The 14,326-nt window shown below is 36.6% G+C and overlaps 2 protein-coding genes across 2 annotated transcripts; one reads left to right on the forward strand and one right to left on the reverse strand.

Moving 5' to 3' along the window:
• On the reverse strand, positions 3,631-11,154 carry LOC18589130 (glucosidase 2 subunit beta). Its single transcript, XM_007013968.2, has 16 exons — positions 10,859-11,154; positions 10,646-10,765; positions 10,458-10,553; positions 10,033-10,272; positions 7,602-7,831; positions 7,392-7,490; positions 7,164-7,283; positions 6,051-6,384; positions 5,864-5,968; positions 5,677-5,778; positions 5,529-5,586; positions 5,330-5,398; positions 4,596-4,683; positions 4,284-4,345; positions 4,134-4,185; positions 3,631-4,038 (listed from the first exon to the last, which is right to left on the reverse strand). Exons 1-16 carry the CDS (start codon positions 10,968-10,970, stop codon positions 3,976-3,978), a joined length of 1,950 nt encoding a protein of 649 aa, XP_007014030.2. The 5' UTR covers positions 10,971-11,154; the 3' UTR covers positions 3,631-3,975.
• LOC18589129 (N utilization substance protein B homolog) lies at positions 11,224-13,470 on the forward strand. Its single transcript, XM_007013966.2, has 7 exons — positions 11,224-11,612; positions 11,707-11,783; positions 11,897-12,031; positions 12,168-12,222; positions 12,458-12,545; positions 12,823-12,921; positions 13,032-13,470. Exons 1-7 carry the CDS (start codon positions 11,320-11,322, stop codon positions 13,161-13,163), a joined length of 879 nt encoding a protein of 292 aa, XP_007014028.2. The 5' UTR covers positions 11,224-11,319; the 3' UTR covers positions 13,164-13,470.

The raw sequence follows: 14,326 nt of genomic DNA on the forward strand, positions 1-14,326 counted from the left end.
AGCAACTGTTTGACTGCTTCTAAATGCTTTACTATTTTTTTATATTCTTCAATTGACAACACCTGTTTCACAATCAAAGCATGCACCTTTTTTGACTCCTTGAAAGCAATCTCTATCTCATTCCCAGAATAAGTAAAGGTAAAGAAAGTCCATCCCTCCACTTCAGAAGTTTTGGTTTTGTCACTTCCTTTCATTGGTAATAAAGTAAACTTTATGCCATCTTTTTCCAATTTATAAGTGTTTTCTCTTCCATCATGCTGCGCTACAACATCAAATTGCCAAGATCTACCAAATAACAGGTAACAAGCATCCATATCTACAATATCAAAATATACCTCATCCCTGTATTTACTAAGGGAAAAAGGTACCTTACATCATTCTGTTATATGAATCTTCTCTACTACTTTAATCCATCCAATAGTGTATGAATTAGGGTGTTTTTTTGTTTTAAATCCCAAACTTTCCACAGCATCCTTGCCAATAATATTCTTGCAACTACCACTATCAAAAATCACATCAAATAATCAGTTAGTGATGGTGCACCTGGTTCGAAATAATTGATGTCGTTGAGTATTATCTTCTTGCTTTGGAGACAACATCATTCTTTTCACCACATAGTTCTAGCCATCATCATCATCCTTATACCCGTTATTATCCCTATCTAAACCCCAACAAATCTCATCATCCTCTTTTTCTCGTTCCACCACATGGCTCGTTCCACCACATGGACAACTTTTTTGAGAGAACAATCACTAAATCTATGTCCAAGTTGATTTTGAAACACTTCTCTGAATTTGGTTTAGCATAAGGATTTGCAACTTTGTGCCCCTCTTTTGTATCTGTCACTTTCTACTTTCCAGCTGCTTTATCTTCCTCGTACCAGTCATTGCATGCAGAACTATCATGAACTGATTTATTCTTGTCATTTGATGCTCTATAATTATCCTCGCCATAACTCTTGTGAGAATAATCAACTCTGTTCTTTTCTCGCAATATCAGTTCAGCCTTTAAAGCAATATTTCGTGCTTTAGATAAATTTCGTAATACCTGTAACCCTATCTTGTCTCTAATAACTGGCTTTACTTTTCTAGATACTTGGCAACCTGTTGTTGCTCTTCAATCTTCTTCAAGTCATTCCGCTCTGCTAATCTCATAAATTCTACAATATAATCTTGTACAGTTTTTTGACCTTGATGGCACCTCTGGTATTGCTAGAATAAAATCTGCTCATAATCAGGAGGAAGAAAATCTTTCTGTAACAACTGCTTCAACCTATACCAAGTTCTAACAAGTGTTTTCCCCTCACGATTCTTTATAGATTGCAACATTTCCCACCATGCAGAAGCCCCACCTTTCAATCTACAAGCGACAAGTCTTATCCTTTTTCCTTCTAGAATTTTCATATATTCGAAAAATCTATCTATTTCCAAAATCCAATCCAAAAAATCTTTAATATTCAGACCATTAAAGTAAGGAATATTTACCTTTAATCTAAAATTACGAGCATCTCTGTCACCATAATCATTTTTTCCATATCCAACATATCTTTCTACAACATAATCATCTTTCTCTTCTAAATCGTTCATGTAGACTTGTTGTCTACGCCCATTTGTAGGAACAGGTCAGTCGACAGGCTGTCCGTGAGCTACATCATGTTCGGTACGTGGCCTTTCGTCATTTCGGTTTCTATTGGCATCTACGCCTAAAGCATCAAGTCGATCTGCAATTTCTTCAAAGCGTCGTTTCAAACGCTTTAATATGAGATCCATTCGTTACTCCAAAGCCTTCAATGCCACCCCTCGATCTTGCACTGCAAATCGCAAGGTCTCAATTCCTCGATCTTTGCCATGAAAAGTACCGCCTACCATAACTAAGTCACTTGCCATTAGATTGGGTGAGTTTTTCCTACTCTGATACCAACTAACGCAACAAATTAAAGTAAAAACAAAGGCTAGCACCTGACTAAGCCTTTAAGGTTAATAACCAAGTTTTCAAATATTGAAACTTAAACTCAAGTTTGAGAGAAAAACTCAGTAATGTTATTCGATGATTCTAAAAACTAAGCTTAAAAGTCCTATTTATAGTATTATAGGTCCAAATCTTAATAAAACTGTATTTCTGGTTGTTTAGTACAACTAGAATAGTTAACAACAGATTTAAATAAAATAAATGTTTTGTTCCTAATTAGAACATCACTATCCTAAAGTCCTAATACAAGTAAATTAAATAAAAAAAAATTCTATTATACCTATAATTCTTATGTAGACTCAAAATTAACAAGGAAAATATTAAAATTATGAACATGCTCATTTATGACTTTTGAGTTTTTCGTTTTGGCTTTTGACGCCCAGCCTGCTCCAATAAATTATCTGCTAGATGTTTTACATCAGTATCAAAGCATGGCATTTTACACACAAGGTATCTTATTATCCTTAAGTTTTGGAATCATTTACACAACTATTTTATGAGAATTTTTCATAAACATTTAAATGAAATATCAAATAAAATTCTCATAAAAAATAATATTCAGTGAACTTGTTCCCTGATAATAGTGGCTTGACTAAAAGACACTTTATACTAGATTGGATCAAATGATTTCAACTTTAAGAGGATAATTTGGTCTAAACATTTTTTGAAAGCTACAATGAAGCTTAAAACATCAAGAAAATTAAAAAAAAAAAATACCACAATTCTTGATAGAAAAATAAGATATTAAATCTAACTAACAAAAACAAAAATAAAACCAAAGTAGATGAATTGCTCAAATGAATGAAGCATAGGAAATAAAGTTTGCACAAGCTTGAAAACTAATGTGATGGGTTTGATTGATTGATTGAACAAATAGTCAAAGAGCTTACAAACACATCAAATAACAAAAGTTTGCAGTAGGCAGAAATGAACAAGAATTTCTCTCAAGAGCTCGAACAAAAGTAGCTAAAATGTTAAGAAACCGTAGGTGTGTGAGAAGCCAAGGGCAGATAATTGGGCTGATATGAGTTGAGTTTTGTGCTTGATTATGTCGAGATGTTTTGTGTGTAGTATGGCGGAGGAATCAGGAACAGATAATTACAAGCCATTGCCCTGTGAACCCATTGAAATGAGCGACGCTTAATTTTGACGCTCACGTCGAACCATCTGTCGCTTTTGAAACTCTACACCCTCAAACTTTTCTCATGATAACACCCACCCAGCCAACTTTGTACTTGATCTTGAAAACGAGAGAGTCTAACCGATTGACTCGCAAATATGACGGTCTAAAATCAAAGAGAAAAACGAACAAACAAACTGGTGCTCATAGGTTCTTGTTGGGTCAATAACCTAGTCTAAGCTCCATTCCATCAGGCAGAGACATCAGAGCCAATGCATCCATGTTTGACGTCATTTTTCTCTATTGACAATCATGGAAACAAACTACTTGCCATGTCGACTGAGATCCCATGGATCTTCTATATGTTTCTTCTGACATAAAAAAAAAAAAACAGTTATAGGCTGGATTCGACATGGAAGAACCCTAAATCCTGCAAGTACAACATCTATTGGTTATGGTGTTTTGAAACCCAGATTGGTTGAAAACCAATCATATGGCAATAAGAAATATCTGATAGTCAGCAAATTACCAAGAGAACCACAGGTCACTGGAACTAATGTCATCTTTGACTATTAGTATCTTTATAATTATTCTATGCAGATATTCAAGTATATATGACAGCACTAATGTTACCAAAATCAGTTTTTTAGCCAGACAAATAATAATTGCACCTCAATCCACCCGTGTAATTGCAATAATGAAGCATACTCCACTAGGAAAAAAATTTTCAGGAGGCCACCTCAGATATTGCTTGAAATTCTTCAGCCTACCAGCTCGGAAAGGCCACATTTTACATCTCTAAAATTACACTGATACGCCTTCCAAGAATAGATTAGTTACGGAGTCCAAATCCTCTAGTGCATCTGCAAAAATTCTGTTCAGGCTCCTCAAAGTTCATCATGTTCCTGAGGTTGTTCTTTGTTCATCAAATCTAGTTTTTGTTGCAGCTCCTATCACAATTGAGATTTAGAAGCCCGTTTAGAAATTTCAAAGCAGCAGAGAAGAGTACTACATCACTAAATTCATTATAGTAACTGCCAATTACCCTTTGCTTATCTTCCACGCAAAGAGCTGGTGTAGACAACAAAGCTACATATCTGCCATGACAAACTAATTGTTAGGAGCAAGACACATGCATGGACACATGCACACACATACACGTGCACATGCAGGAGAGGGAGAGAGAGATTCTTACTCGCAACGGCTTGGTTCATCAACATCAGTGATCTCGTTTTTCAAACCGCATCGTAATTTCACCTGTAAGGAAGAAGAACATGTATAGAGTTCAAGAACTTGAAGGGCCACTAAATCAATTTCATCATAAATTTTAAAATTCATTCTTCTTTCACCTACATCTTAACTCATTTAATAGTCTATCATAAAACTTGGAACAATAAAACCATCTCAATTAAACAGTCCCATTCATTTAAAGGAAACACCTGTAAACAGGAATTCCTCTAGTAACAACAATAAACCTGCGCATGGAAATTATGTTATGTAACAGTACCTTCATACTCCTATCTGGGCCATTCCAGCACTTATCTCCATTTGAAAATACCATCATCCGGTACAAGTCCTCAAATTTGTCCCAACGCCTAGCAGACAACCCCCCCAGCAATGAAAAAAAAAGGTAAAAAAGTGAATATGAAAAGTATAAAAATTTAATTTGAAGAAAACTCCTAAGCCAAAAGGCTACGAAACCTACAAGCCTGCACACAGGTACAAGCACAATTACAGGATTGCGTACACCTATGTTACTTTGATTCAGGGGTCAATGTTGGATACAGGTATGTGTCTGAGTTCATTAAATTTTTTTAATTTTTTCATATATTTGGAAGGTTGGACCTCCAAGCCTGGGGGTGGAAATGGGCAGGTTTGAACAGGCATGGGTGAGTTATAAATGTGTTGGGTAGTCAACACCCATTTAATTTAAATGTGCATGTCCAACCATCTACCCATTTCTATGGGCGGGCCCAACCTGCCAATCAAATTTCTTTTTCGTTATAAAATAATATTTGAATATATGAAATCTTTCTTTGACAAATTTGTTACAATTTATTTTCTAACACAAATTTCACAATTGCAAGAATAAAAAATATTTTGATCTCACAGTTGTCAAAGAGCAAGTAGATATCATGTAGTATTTTCTACCCCTTTTCATCATCCCAGTGACACCTCAATTTGCACTATACAGAAGGGACAAGGATTCTATCAATGAAAGAACAAAATGAAAACACCTACCCCAAACGAGTAGTGGCGTGGCCCTCCTCCTGAGAAGCTTGTTTGTATGGGCACACTTTGTAAACATACCTGAAGCAAAAAGTTTTTATTCACAAAAGGTGAAATAAATGGGAATTTTAATAGCAGCAACTTTTTTTTACAATCCATATAATCAAGTATGTGATAACTGAACAAACTACTCCAACAAGAAGTTCGTAACTTATTCTGCTTGCTCTCAAAACAACGATCATAGAATGAGTAGAACTCCTTCTCTGGTCCTGTAATATTAAACCCAAGTTCAGTCAATGGAAGCCAAACCAATAAAATAATTTTTCACCAGTTAAAAACTGAAACAGTTCATTACATACCAAAGTCATGTTTTAGCTTTTGTGTCAAACTTGATATCCTTGACTGTATTTTAGATAGCTTCGCACTGGATTCATCATATTCCTTGCGTACATGAGCAGCCTCTGAACAAGTTAAACACAATGGATTAACCATTTCCGTGTACTCACTTAAAGTTTTAGTAACTAACATTAAAAGTTCAATATATACCTGATATGTTTACTGGCTTTTGGAATAAATTAACAGCCTGTAGAATATTCCTCACTGTTTGTTGTATCTTCCCCAACCAAGATGGGTTATTTGTGGACGTTGTATCTAACAACATATTCAACAGTAAGCTTAGGGATTGCATTAGCGTAGCTTAAAATGAAAAATTGACCAGTAAAGAATTGCAAACCTGACAAGTCAGGTTCATCATCTAAGTCAGATTTGTACGAAGGCATATCATCATGATTCTCCTCTTCATAACCTTCATCTACTTCATCATCTATATCATTATCATCATCATATTTTCCACTGTCATCATATTTTCCAATATCCTCATCAGTATCAGAAGCATATCCGTCATATTGCTCATCATGTGTGTCCTTCAGCATCTCTTCATGGCTGTCATCAGAATTATCATTGGTGCCACCTTGATTCTCATTACTTTCTCCAGTCCAACGGGAAGCAACAAGGCGACCTAACTCTTCCCTTGACAATCCTTCCGTATTTTCAGATGCTTCACTCTCCTGCAGACACCAGAGAGCAATTACGTAGACAAGCAAAGATGAAGTATCTCAGAAACTTGCCAAGCTCATGCAAGACAAAATTTATGAGAAACTTTTTGTGCTGTTTCGTATTCTGAAAAACATACCCCTGCCAGAGTAAAATGTAGTCAAGTAAAAGCCCTCAAAAGTAAAATCCTGTCGCTCACACACATTGAAAAACACAAACAGAATCCTACCCCACCCACCACCCTCCCCAGTGGGCCCCCAATTCTGTTTTTCCTTTCAACCTGAGACCCTTTCTTATACCCCACAACAAAAAATTATTCAAGTTGCTGCAAACAAATACAGAAGACACAACCAAATATATTAGCTGATACTAATGGATCTAAAATTAAGCTGCCTCTTCCACAAGCCTATAAAAGAAACAAGTTTTACACCAATGCAGGATAAATTCTTTTTAATTAAACCAAATAGCCAGCTTATCCTGTTTCTATTCACCTTTTAGAAACCTTATTTCATTAATTGATCTTTCTTTCTCCTTTCCAACGCACTTCCTAGTCCCTTAATCTCTTGCTCCTAATGCAAGTTTTGTTGATTTACTTTAATCAGTGTAACCAAGATCCAAGTTATATAAGCTATTCTATCAAACTTTTCCAGCAGCATGCTTCAACTATTTATTTCCAAAAAGCAACTTAAGGGTGCTTATCCCCCAAGTCCTATTTAATAGCGCTTATTTTATTAAATTACAAGGTTACTAAGCTTGTGACAAACAAGGAAACTTGGTGAGTGGAGAAAATTACCACTTTCTTGACTTCATCAGGTGATACTTTGCTTCCAGCATCATGATCAATATCAGCTGCAACAGCAGAATCATCCTCATGTTTTGCCGAAGCAGGCCCATGTTCATTTTCTAACACATGCTATGGAATAAAGTAAAAATGTGTCACTGTCAACATTGAACTATAGCAGACAACCATTTGGAGGTTCTATGTGCAAAAACGGAACTACAACAGAAAGTCTTAGCTTACCTCCTCTATACTATTAAGTGGAGCTCCTTCAGTTTTGGAAGTATCATCATTTTCAACTTCTGGTGCTGGATCATCATAACTGTCATGTACTTTGAGGTCCTGCCACAAGGATGATAATGACAAAGACAATGAGAAAAAAAACAGAAAAAATAAGATTTGCAGTCTTCTAAAGAGACTACAAGAGAACTTTAAAGAGAAAAAAAGTCTGACCTCATTTAAAGAAGAATCCTCAATGTTACCAATTGTATCATCGTGTGTACTTTCTGTTGGTTTGTCTTCACTTCTAGCATCTTGCTCAACTTTTTCATTTTCCACCTTCCCTTCCTCCTCAGCTTTCGTTTTCTCCCTTAAAGCTTCCTCAGCTTCTCTTTTTTCCTTCTCTTCCTTCTCTTTCTGCAGCCTCTCTTTCTCCTCTGCCTTCTCTATCTGTTCTTTACGTTCTATGCGAGGTAAAGTAAACAAATCATGTTGCAATAAGCTCAATATTACATGTATAAGATCAAGGACAATGTAGGGTTGGTTCGTGGACACTTAGGTCAACTTATGAACACCATATGAATGAACCCACCATAGATATACAATATAGGTGCTAATTGATAAACTAAAAACTTTGATGCTGAAAAATTAAATGCTGAATTTGTTTTGTAAAATTGTTTGATATGCGGGTATGGAATAAATTAAGTGTTGTAAAAATTCTTATAGGGATTTATGCGAAAGAGATTTGCAATTTCTATATAGCAACAGTTTGGACTGCATTCTAGCTACTTCACATTTTTAACACCTCTTCACTTAAAATATTCAATCCTGTAGTACCCAAAACAAATAATGAATCACAATAAAGATAGTAAATCATTGAAATTTTCTTTTTCAATTATCATAGAATCACACCTTATTTGAAAAGATAAATAACAAAGAAGAGAAAAAAAATTCATGCATAAAGGCTAGACTAGTGTACTTTGAACACCTACTCAAGTGATAAAGAGGGTAAAAAGGATTGAGTTTGACAAGTGCTTTGCTAGCTGTTTTAAAATAATGATAAAAATTATTGTTTGGCTTATAAAACAATGGGGTAGCTTCCTCCACCTGTTTACTGACCCATGATTGATATTAGATACAAACCCAAGATCTGAAAATATTCCTGTAGGAAGAAGATATGCTAGACTAGATTACAACACCATGACAAATGCTTTGCAGTCATAAAATACCTCTCTAGTTTAAGGGAATTTTTTTTAATATAACAGGCCAAAGTCACACCTTGAGGAATAAATGTTAGACATCTAAGACATAGGTAGTTCAAGAAAGAGGATGGTAGGAATAATAACAAGAAGGTACATTATGGTAGGAATTCTTGGTGATCAAATAATGGGCTCTATAAATATGCAGTGGGTCTTAGCCATTAAAATTATGAAAGAGATGCAATCTCTATGTGAGAGATGGGTTATTCGTGACGGTTTCACAGAGTTGTAGGGATGTGAGAAAGAGTGGAAAATATCAAGTTGCATGAGATAAAGGATATTCCATGGGTTTAAACAATAGTGAGCATGAGAACTAGGTTTGTTTTGGGTCTTAAGTTTAGTATTTATTTTTGGGTGTTTCATACTCTTTGTAATCTCTACATTTATATTCAATTTTTTCCTCCCACCCATGGATGTACGAATAGGGTGTCAAACACTGCTAAACATTGTCTCTCTTGTGTGATATATTTTTGTATTGATCTTGGAGTTGAATATGCTTTTGCTTGAAAATACCGACATGGTTCAATTACTCCTCCTTCCCATTGAAAACTAGGTAGACAAAAATGAAGGGAAATATCATGGATTACTTGAAGCATAAACTGCCTTATGGTACAAAGGGCAAGGGGAAGCAGTATAATTAACCTTGGAGATAGCCAAAGGACACATGGAAAGCTAAACAACATCAGTATACATTGTGAGACAATTTAATTGCCAATAATTTCATGAAGATTTAACATTAGACAGGACAAAGTGTTGTCAAATGCTTGGTAAATGGCACCATAGTTAATAGAAGAAAGAGCTGGACAAATTGAGCTTGAGTAGAATTGAAAGCCACCTATGAACACACCTTAAGAAGGGTAATCACCTTTCTTTTCTCTGTGCCTTGAACCTGGTCTTTAAAGCCTCTCATTAGTGTGGGATCATGCCCTTGTACTAGCCCCCCAAGAGCTATATTGGTGGCACTCAGGATATACTACTTATTTAGTTATAAATTATAATTAAGCCATCTCCACACTCATATTTAAGAGCATATAAGAGTTGAGATTTAGGATCGTGATGGCATTTGCTATGCAAGCATCCTTGATATTTTTAGCTTACTGGACATATAAGAAAAATGATGACACCACCAATTTGAGCTTTGAGAACAAAATCTTGTTCCAGAAAAGTAGATCCCATGCCACATGGAAAAGCATTTACCATCTTAATCAGGCATAAAACATTTCTCTGTTACCAGTCATGATGATACTCACATTAGACACAACCTCAAGAGCAAATAAGGACAACATTTCAGTATACACATGCAATTCAAACTAGATTTTGACATACAATCTTGTCAAAATCAAAATGATAATATGACGAATATCAATAAATATTACGAAGATGCAGCAGATTAAGAAAAGAGATACCTTTAAGCTCTTGAACAAGGCCCTTCAATATCTTCTCCTCATCTTTAAGCTTTGTTAGTTCTGCTTTATTTTTGGCTATAGCTATTTTAGCCTGTTCAATTTCCAGCTTTCGCAGTGTAACCCCCTCCTTATAGGTAGTGATCTTTTTGATCAGCCTATCTCTAGCCACTTTGCCAGCCTCCCAGCAGGTATTGGGGCACTTCACTTGACCATCATACTCGTCACTCCCATCACAACAATCTGGAGATTGTAAGCCAGTGAAAAGCAGCTCAAAAACAGAGGGTATGAGAGGATGGATTAGATTCTATTAGACTTTATTTAGGACGTGGGAGTCTATATGTAGCAAAAGAAACAAAAAAAATCAGCCATTTCCATAAAAGCAATGCAGTGCACTTAGAAGTAATGGAATAGAGTAACAAACTTACCACAGATACCATCATTCACTCTAGAAGAAAATAAGAATTGCGGAAGATGTCCAGCATTCTGGCAGTAAAATTTTGCAGTTGGGCAGGCCGATGTACCTATGAGAGCAAATGAAGGTTAAGAAGAAGGGCAATGGAGCAACATTTTGCAAGGCCCAGGGGCAGAAAAGAAGAGAGGAGCGAGCGCAGACCAGGCTCATCGGTGCCGTCAGGGCAATCGCAGAAGTCATCATTGAGCTGCGATTTGAAGAATTTCTTGGATCCGTCTTTGCATTTGATGGAATCCGATGATGACTTGTAGTACTTCTCATCTGGGTATCACATCAATCAATCAATCAGAATTAGTAAAATTTCACAATCAATTAATTAGTAGATTAAAGATTAAGGAACGATGGAAAGAAGACCTTGAGGAGAAATTCCGAGGAAGGGGTGCTTGACAGCACAAGAAGCTGATCTAAAACATGAAGCTATGCACAACACAAGGAGAATGAACATAAAATTGAAATATACTCTCATCTTGTGCAATCAAAATTTTTTCTGCTTTGCTTTCGACGATTGTCACCCAAAGTATTACGTAATTTCTGTGTTGTGACGCAGCAGAGGGCCAGAGACAACAACGACTACACTGGCTCTGGGAGCGACTAGGGGAGAGGGGGCATACGTTTCAGGGCTCAAACGACGTGTCGTTTCTTTCCAGGACAAAAACGCTGTCGTTTTAACTTATGCAAGATTTTTTTACATACCACTTAAAAATTCAGCCGAACCGGATATATCGTCAGTAGACAGTAGAACGTTAGAGAGCAGCGTGTTGGAGTTGGAGTTGGAGTTGGAGTTGGAGTGAGAGGGAGAGCGGGCAAAGCAGAACATGGAGGGAATCCGGTCAAGCTGTGTATTAAGCTGCTATTCTTCTAAAACTTATTTCAGATTACATCATCAGGCGTTGGAGTATCCATTTCTGTGCCGGTTGCCGCTGCCACTGCCACTGCCACTGCCGGCCAAGCGTCAATTCACCTCAAGCCCCACAATTCGAAGCTGTCTCCCTACCTTGGCCCTGCAGGTCCAGGACCAACAATCGTTTCACAAATCCAAAGAAATGCTCCCAAAGATTGACAAGAGTGGCCGCTTTTGCAGCCCCAGAGCCGCCCGGGAGCTTGCTTTGTATGCCCTCCCTCTCTTTCTCTTTTTCTTGCTTCTGTTTTTTTTCTTTTTGTTTCCATCATCGAGTTGAATTCAACATTGGGAGATTGGGCAGATTGATAGTTTATGCGGCGTGTTTACAAGGCTCGGACCCTATTCGACTATTTGAGAAACGAGTTAATGCAACAAGAGGTATACATAATATATACCTTTGCTATCTGCTTTGCTTCATACAAGTACTACAACTTTATTTCAGGACTTGAGATTTTTAAGAATACTGATTCATTCTGTTTTTGAATTGAAAGAACCTGGTTATGAATTTGACAAGGCCTCACTATTGCAATACAATCACATGAGCTTTGGAGGCCCTCCTGTCACTACACAATCCGTTGAAGAAGCAGATGAGCTTTTGCGCAGTGATGAGCAGGATTCTGCAATTGGTAATTAACCACAACAATTGCCTCTCCATTCTATATGTGCTCCTTCCTTGCCATAACTTCTGTCTTTGTTTACTGTACTCTCCAATGGTTGACTTGTTATATGCTCAAGTTTCTGATCTTCTGTGTCATATCTCAGAGGCAGAAGTTCTTTCAGCTCCTCCAAAGTTGGTGTACAGCAAGCTACTATTGCGGTAAACCCTCTGATTGTATATTGCATCATTATGTAACTAGCATTGTTGAGTACCTGAGCAGTTGGCTCAATGGTCGGTGCATGTATTCATCTGCTCAAAAGGACGGATTTGATTCCTCATCCCCCTAAAATACTTGATAAAAAAATGAAGCATTGGTGGTTGTGTGTATGTTCGCACGCTCTCACACATTTGCGGGAGATAGTGCTTCTAACTGTCCTCTTGTTCTTTCTTGTAGTTTCACAAGGAAACTGTTGGTAGCAATTGTGGACAAATGGGACAGTCATGTCCTTGTTATTGATAGAATTGCCCCCTTAAATTGGAAGGTCTGATTTTGTAGTTTAAAATGCTATTTTGATTGTTGATAATGAAGTGAATTTTTCCTTTTTTACTGGACTGGAGCCTTAAATTATCTTAATCTGTTTGGTAGATATTTGTGTACATTCTGTTCGGTTTAAATGTCCATCACTCCCCTCACCCTTTTGATTTCTTATGAATCTCTTACATAATAGTCAACCTTTTTACACTGTTTTTACAAGATAATTCATTATATTTGCTAGTGCCTGTAGATACCTTACATCTATATATATTGATTCCATGTAGAATGAGCCAGCCGGCAGGATTTTGGAGCTTTGTATTCTTCACCTGGCAATGTCAGAGATGACTGTTCTTGGAACACGGCATCAGATTGTCATTAATGAGGTATCTCTCTTTTATGTTCTCTCATCAATGAATGTTATTTTCTTTTAGCATATTTCCAACCATTCGGCACTGGCTTTATAATTAAATTATGCATTGTGTGCTCTGTGAAGGCTGTTGATCTTGCAAAGCGGTTCTGTGACGGGGCAGCACCACGAGTAATCAACGGGTGCCTAAGGACTTTTGTGAAGGATCTTGCTGGGACTGGCATAGCTCAGGCCTCAAAACAAGGAAGTGCCACTTGATGGATGAAGTGACATCATTGAAGGCTGTCGATTTGAGGTCTCCCAACAAAAGGTGGACTATGTGTAGTGTATTCTTCAGCTGATTTTGGAAGCGTCGTCACTCTTTTAGTGAAGCTCAGAATGCACAATAGTGCATATGAAGCGAGTGAGTTATTATAACAGGCTGCACCGAATTAAAAACCAGAAATATTGTGGCAATGATTAACATTTGACAAACTGAATAATTTTGTATATGATTATGCTGTAGTTGGAATACTTATGTGAGAAAAAACATAAACTTATATGAATCACCTACATCATTCTTAAACCCTCCCCATAACTTGTGCCTATTGTAAATGTATTTTCTAGTGTTGTTGAATAGGATAGAGCAAGGCCATGCACCTCCTGAGGCATTGGGTGCCATGGAAGGTGAGGGAATTTGGGTGAATGGAGGATCGGAATTGAGACAAGAACACTAACATATGACCTCATTTATATACATGGTCATAGTCCTTTTCTAACTTTGGAACTATTCCAACTTGACTATGCTTCATGCATCACATGCATTTTGTCACTTAGTATCGTGCCATCCACTACTTAGTAAAACTTGGCCTTTTTTTTATACATATATTACATCTTATGTAATTGTATCAATAAAGAACTATATTCACTTGTACTAACCTCTTCATGTGTATGAGACAAGAACACTAACATATTTTATTAAATCCAACTCTTGGGATCTCATTAAATAAAATAAAGTGTGAAATTCTATTAAATCATATTTAGTAGATTCATTGAATATGAATAACATCTCAATGTATCTTGCTAAACTCGTGGAGTTCTCATACAGTTATATTGGTTATGAAACTTAATGCAAAATCGCTAGTTTTGAATTCCAGTGTAACATAGTAATGTTAAGAAATAAATTTTTTAATGTCATCATCTCCCACTAAATTCAATATCCTTTGTGAGAGTAATATTCAAACTCTTTTAAATATCCATGAAGTTACATACATACATGCCAATGCATGCTTGGAATTGTATTGGTTTTAGAATACCATTGTGGGCTTAATGTTAGGGTTGTCAACGGCTAGGGTACTTGCTAATTTTGAGGTACCCGAACCCGAATTCAATTAAAAAATGGAGTACCTGAATCCGATAATTACTCGAATATTTTTTAAATT

The sequence above is a fragment of the Theobroma cacao genome, chromosome 9 (assembly GCF_000208745.1).
Source record: "Theobroma cacao cultivar B97-61/B2 chromosome 9, Criollo_cocoa_genome_V2, whole genome shotgun sequence".
Classification (NCBI taxonomy): Eukaryota; Viridiplantae; Streptophyta; class Magnoliopsida; order Malvales; family Malvaceae; genus Theobroma; species Theobroma cacao.